Source organism: Agrilus planipennis, unplaced genomic scaffold (genome assembly GCF_000699045.2).
Source record: "Agrilus planipennis isolate EAB-ADULT unplaced genomic scaffold, Apla_2.0 scaffold278, whole genome shotgun sequence".
Classification (NCBI taxonomy): domain Eukaryota; kingdom Metazoa; phylum Arthropoda; class Insecta; order Coleoptera; family Buprestidae; genus Agrilus; species Agrilus planipennis.
The window spans coordinates 125163-131637 of NW_020439104.1; the positions used below are offsets into that span (position 1 = coordinate 125163).

The 6475-nt window shown below is 30.6% G+C and overlaps 1 protein-coding gene and 1 non-coding gene across 3 annotated transcripts; one reads left to right on the top strand and one right to left on the bottom strand.

The window, feature by feature from the left end:
* The first annotated feature begins 986 nt into the window (after positions 1–986).
* Trnag-gcc lies at positions 987–1057 on the top strand. Its single transcript has one exon. It is a non-coding gene; the product is annotated as a tRNA-Gly (tRNA).
* An 838-nt stretch (positions 1058–1895) lies between these two features.
* Positions 1896–6351, bottom strand: LOC108741452 (sorting nexin-25). Of its 2 annotated transcripts, XM_018476269.2 has the most exons (14): positions 6206–6351; positions 5925–6150; positions 5700–5869; positions 5514–5648; positions 5286–5458; positions 5018–5204; positions 4718–4958; positions 4419–4662; positions 3898–4358; positions 3573–3839; positions 3382–3515; positions 3101–3312; positions 2607–2959; positions 1896–2397 (listed from the first exon to the last, which is right to left on the bottom strand). In XM_018476269.2, the coding sequence occupies exons 2-14, from the start codon at positions 6147–6149 to the stop codon at positions 2338–2340; spliced, it is 2862 nt and encodes a 953-aa protein (XP_018331771.1). In that variant the 5' UTR covers position 6150; positions 6206–6351; the 3' UTR covers positions 1896–2337. The 2 variants fall into 2 exon arrangements, with proteins under 2 accessions (XP_018331771.1, XP_018331770.1); XM_018476268.1 differs by lacking the exon at positions 1896–2397 and having other exon boundaries at positions 2404–2959.
* Between the last annotated feature and the right edge of the window lie 124 nt (positions 6352–6475).

Here is a 6475-nt window from a genome sequence, read left to right on the forward strand (position 1 = left end):
TTTTTAATACTTGAGTTTGTATTATTTAAAATAAATATTTAAAAAAATTAATTAAATAATCTAGTACATGTTTATTTTTAATTAAGTATCCAAAACGAATAAGCTTTTCTTTTGTACATTTATATATTTATTAAATGGATGTAGTATTTTGTGGTTTGTTCGAAGATGGTATTGGGCATCACGTAAAAGAGTTAATTTCGTTAGAAAAAGTGTTTTCTAACGTTCTTTGATCTTTGTAGTTTAATAGTAACAAAAAGAATATAGATTAGTAACCTTAACTGCATTTACAGGAAAAATATAATTAAAAGATTAATAAATTAATCTATTTTAACGACACCTGAATTATAGCTCGATTATAGCCTTTGTTTTAATTTGTCCCAGCGCTTTCACCAGAATTTGAAATATTTTTTTTAATAACTGCTAATAACGTTTGTGTATCTTCATTACCAGCTTACTTTTGGCATTTAAACGATAATTTTTAAAATAATTAACCAAATAAAAATGTATTGTTCGAGTGCAGTACCGTTGTTTCGCGTAAAAGAGTTGTTTTCGTGAGAAAAAGTGTTTTGTGTTTCTTTGTTGTTACAATTATTAGAGTTGCCTATATTTTATATTACAAACTGTATTTAAATTGTAAAAAAAGGATAAAAACCTATTCTCGCTACGATCCTGTGATAAGTTAAAGGTCTCGGCATTCTACGTTTATTAAAAAAGAGTGCGAGACGATTGGCCACACGGTTCACGCATGTACTTTTGTGAAATTTTTACTCAAATGGACATATCGTGATTATCGTGTATAAATGGTCGTGAGTGGTATTAAGTGAATATGACGTGTGTATACATATATGTTGCGAAAAATTAAAAACAGAAAAAATTAATTATGGTGTTGTTTACATAATTAAAAATACACGAATATTTTGTGTAACATTAATAAAATAGAAATGAAATTTGTACAGTACTGTATTGACTAGCAACGTTTCTTGTAAGCATCGGTGGTTCAGTGGTAGAATGCTCGCCTGCCACGCGGGCGGCCCGGGTTCGATTCCCGGCCGATGCAAGTTCTTTTTCCTTACGATCAACTAAAATAGTGATATAAAGTTTATACCACGTACATACGGCACCAATTTGGTGGTAGAATTATCGTTACATTGGACCCATTGCTTTTATTTCTTATTTAAAATCATCATTATTAATTACAAAAATGCAATAATTGTCTTTGTTAAATCACATTTATTTGTGAGGAGGAAGACAGGAATGCTATGCCTTATTTCTACTTAATTAACACATTTATACAAGATTAATACGCTTGGCAGTTAATTAGGTACTTACGAATGTTTTTTAAATGCCTTAGAAATACATGTAATGGGAAATTATTTAGTACAACAAATTTACATAAGTATATGAATAGCGTATACTCACATTTTTTTATTGCATAAAATTAAATTTAAATATTTTATCAGTAAGTAATTTGATAATTGCTATTCTAAGGCATTTAAAAATTTGGGAATGCTATCCAATGTAAAACCAAAAATATACATATAAAATATGCAATAAATCTACAGCTACAGCTACCTTTTCACGTTACATTTTATTCGTAACAGAAAAAGTGAATAGAACAAACTCAATAATAAAAAAATTTAAACGGTATATACATAGTGTATTATAAAATCAGTCTAGTAGACAACTCTTTGGGATTTATAAAAAGGAAATAGATGCATGAAAAAAATAAATGCAAGTTTTGAAAACGTTTGTGTGGATAGCTATCTTACTGTTTAGAATAGTCCACGTTTTTCATAGAATAGACAAAAGTAAGAAACAAAACAAGAGCTATTTAAAAAAAATGCCTTATCTAATAGTCTTCATTATATTAATACTATTTCTTTGGTAAAATTCAAAAAAATAATTTTCAATTATAAGAATAAAAGTTGGTTTTAAATTATAACGTTATTATAGTTTAAAAAGAAAACGAAAGTGCATATGTAAAATTTCAGGTACACATGTTAACATTAAGTTGAAAATTATTTATTAATTATACAAACGAAGAAATACTAGAAATTAATCAGTCAAATTAATAAAGAGATGTTAAATAAGTGACAAGTATGCACATAAAAGTATAGAGAAAAATCAATATTATACAACATTTAATTGCGTAGTAATAGACATTTATATGTACCAGCAACATTGACCTTACGAAGCTACTTTAATAAATAATTATAAGTATGTATAAAGCTAGGTTTGAATGTTATACAATATTGTGCCCTGTTATATACAAAAATATAATTTTTGTAAGTCTTTTCAAAAGCTTGCAAGTTAAATTAGCCTAAACATAAAAAATTATTAACTGTCGTTCATTTTTAATTCAGGGAATATTTCTGACAATACGACTTCTAATAAATCCTGAAAGAAAAAGATGTACTCATTAAAAAACTCTGAACGTCCATTCTAAATATAACTGAAAGGATTTTTGAAATCGTATGAGACGTTTCGAAGATTACCTCTCTACACCCAAACTTACAAACTTTACCTCTTTATAATATTTGTATAGACCAGTGTTTCTTCAACGTCGACATCGAGTGTCTACTGTAAATATAACACAATTTACTTACGTAAAATAGTTGTTTGTTCATAGCCTTATTTTGCAGTGTATCGAATACTTTTTGTGCCCCACTTTTTGCCGCATTGGCTCCGACCAAAGTGATTAAAATTTCCGGTACATTTGACACAAACTCCTCTCGGGCTTCTTTCTGAGTGGCCAACTTTTCTTCTTCACTTCTTATCGGAGCTTTAGGTGCCAACGTACCTGACGGCCACCAACTCTTTAATATCAACGAAATGTAGTACAAAAGCATTTGCTCAGAAAAGCACCATGATATAGTGTCCAATATTTGTCTGTTTATCGTACGACCGTATGTTACTTGAACAAACGCTATTAAAGTTTTTCTGAGATACTTGAAGACACCTTAAAGACAAAAGTTCGGAGTAGAGAAGGATGGCAGAAGGATGAAATGGTCTCGTTAACAAATAAACGATAAAGCATTTTTAAATTATATGAACTAGATAATTACTCATATTTTTATTAAAGTAAAATTACTAAAGCTACCTTGCATATTGAAAATTTCACTCATCAAAGTATAGAGAGGTTCGGCTATTGTATCTCTGTCTTCGAATTTAGAAAAATGGCCGTTAGTTTTAGTATTTTCCGAAGAATCTATTAGACCTGACGCGTCTAAACACTGGGAAATATCTTCATCTTCGCTTTCTTTAAACAATGACGTTTCACGTGATGATTGTTCTGCACTTGTACTACTACTACTGCAAAATTACAAAGATAAGAAGTATTAACATTTTATCTTGTTTTACTGTAACATTCTTCCATATTACCTTTTAAAAAGAGTCGAAAAAGAGAATTTTGATTTCTTCGGCGAATATGAGGTATGTTTTAAATGTTCAGAACTGGGACTTAAAAACGAGTAGACGGCTTCGCTTTGGTTTAATCGATCATCTTCTAAGATAAACTTAAGCGGACATTAAAAAAAAATAATGAAATATCTAGATGTTTGCAAGGAACTTACATCTAAGTATCGTTGAATAAGGACTTTGGCTTTATCTAGAGAATTTTTGTCAGTTTTTCCAAAAAGGAATTTAAAAGTATGAGACGGTAGCTCTAGATTACGAACATCCGAACAAAGTGGTCTTAATTTTCGATGTAATTCTTGAAATTGGGGGAGCGTTCTAGATACTACCCATCCAGTGCTTATCCCATCATCTTCATCTGATAAGTCTTTTTCCAATACGTGAACGACAATAACAAATAATGGAGGCTCCTTTTCTTCAGTTATCTTTAATAAAAAAAAAACAATGAATGCAAGAGTTAAGACAGAAACTTATTATATATACATCTGCACTTTGAACTATTGCTCGCCATTTTCCCAAATTTTCTCCCCACGTTTCGGTTCTGTTTATATGAGCCTCAAGTTGTCGCTGTTCTCCCTCAAGCCACTCTACTTCCCTTTCTAACATCGTTAATACTCTGGACTCTGGCTTCAAAGAAGACTTTAGAGCCTGTAGAGCTTGTTTTTTGTTACTTAATTTCTCTTGTAATTGATCTAATTTCCTTTTAGCATAGCCCGAATATTCCTCAACATGTAAGCCGCTTTCTTTTCCCCCTGAATCTACACATGTGACTATATCGCCGTATGGTACGGAGCTATCGACCTCGCTTACAGCCTCATCATTAGCCATTGCGGATAACATTTGCTTATAAAAATCGCTAATAACAAATGGCTGGTAGTACTTATCTTCCAAGGTTTTAACTACTTGTTCTTGGACTTCATAAAAAACTTCTGGTCCTTTATCACCTACATTTAAAAATACGCGATAACCTTCAACAATATCAAAAAATTTTTGTTCTGACTAACCTAATAGAAAGGCTTCCATTCGTTTTCTTGTGCTTTTATCAACTTTAATTTCAGCTGTAGGGTTCCTTATGAATGTGTAGAAAATTTCAGCGCCTAATTGATGCCAATTTTTTCTTGGAGCTGTTCGTAATTCCTCTACTGATGACCAGTACCCTATTAGACCTTGACTTGCTACAGTTTCCAAAAACTGAGAAAAATATTTACGTCCAAGTACGTGTTCTAATATAGACATTAGGGGAAGAATCTATAATAATATTTTGTAAAAAAATACAGCTCCATGATTTAATAAAAAATAATACATTTCTATTGTCATTTTGAATATGATAGTTTAGGTCCCATCCTAAATCTTTCATTCTTTTTTCACATTCGCCTTTAGCATAAGTTAACTGACTTATGTATCGTTTTAATTTTTTTGCTGCATTTACTTCTGACTTGTTTATGCCCCCAGAAGTGCTCTTTTCAATGTCTGGGTCGAAACCTTTAGCTCTTTTTAAGTTTTGTAAAGTCGTTGCTTGCATTATCTTTGTCACAATGTCATACCTATATAACATAGTAGGATACAAGATAACAATAATAAAATTATTTATGAAATCTGTTACCTAATTCTTTTCAAAAGTTCCAAGTCATTCGTTTTTTGAATTAATTTCAAAAAATCCTCAAAACTATTGGCATATTCAAATGTTTTTTTATGCATGGCTGCTGCACTTCGTTGAGTTTCAATGTACACAACTACATTCTGATTAAAATAATCAGGATCTGTTATAGTGTCTATGAATGGTTTTAAAACTGAAATAAAATCCGCAATGCAAAATATAAACTGCTTGAAAATTGATATGATAATAAATATATAATATGTGTATTACTCACCCTTACAAGTTAGCAGTTCTCTAACAAGATATTTTGAGGGTGAAAGCGAGTAACTTCTTGGGAGTAAAAACATTATCAAGAGTTCACTTACATTTCTTAGATAACTTAATTCTTTCTCCTCCGAAACAAGATGAGGTGAGACAGAAAATAGAGGTAGATGCTTACTCGCGATACTAAAATATGAAATTTTAGTTGTAATTTCAAATAACATTTGATAAATGAACCTACACCAAACTTTCTCCAGCTCGAATCTTTTCAAAGTGAAGAGTGATTTTATTAACCATATCACAAGCTATAAGCTTAACATGGTCAACTCTTGAAATCCTTTCAGAAAGTATTTGAACTGAACCCCACAAGTCTTCCCTATAGTTAAAAGTAATTTAGGAATGCAATAACTAAACGTTGATAACTTACTTTATAGTGTCAGTTAAAGGTTTAGGCTTATATGCATAATCTTTTAAGTAAACTAAAATAAAATCTCTAACTATGTAGTCTAATAACTGATGAAGAACACTATCAACTGTTCTTCCAAATATTACTGGAAGATGACTTTGTGGACTCTCTATTTCCAATGACCCATTATGCTAAAACATTCACTTGATACTACAAACATTACTAACAGCGGTTATTACTGCATACCATAAGATTAGACCGAAAATTTTCTAGTTCCTTCATTATATTTTCATTTCCGGTTCCAGTTTTGTGAGGTGATGATAGCATAATGTGAATCCATACAATGCAGTATACTGCTAATATAGCTATGCAAGCAGTCAAAACCAGCATGCACACAATTGATAGACATAATGGGAAACAAGTTAAGCTTAATGCTGATAACCCAATAACAATTATAATTGATTTATTCATTCTAGAATCAAAAATTTTTAGGTATAATTCCAAAATAATAAAAATGTAGTACGAACCTTCAAACGATTGGTGTGATATACACTATCTGACACTAAACACCAGTCACTTTAAATGTAAATAAACACTTTGAACATAAAGTTTGGGTAAAATACTCCAAATTTACTAATTTATTCATCTTATATCGCCCACTTTTAAACGTCAAAAATTGAGGTTAGTTTATATGTCAAAATATCTGACAGTAAACATTACTCATTACCAGTGGCGTAACAACGATACGCCATAAGGGTACATATAGTATCAGTTATACGATTGTAATAATTATATTA

Bases quoted from the DNA above. Each gene is read 5' to 3' on its own strand.
- LOC108741452 (XM_018476268.1), bottom strand. From the start codon at position 6,149: ATGAATAAATCAATTATAATTGTTATTGGGTTATCAGCATTAAGCTTA. The intron at 5,205-5,285 runs GTGAGTAATACA...ATTTTATTTCAG, and splicing joins AGAACTGCTAACTTGTAAGG to TTTTAAAACCATTCATAGAC. The intron at 4,663-4,717 runs GTATTATTTTTT...ATATTATTATAG, and splicing joins TTCAAAATGACAATAGAAAT to ATTCTTCCCCTAATGTCTAT.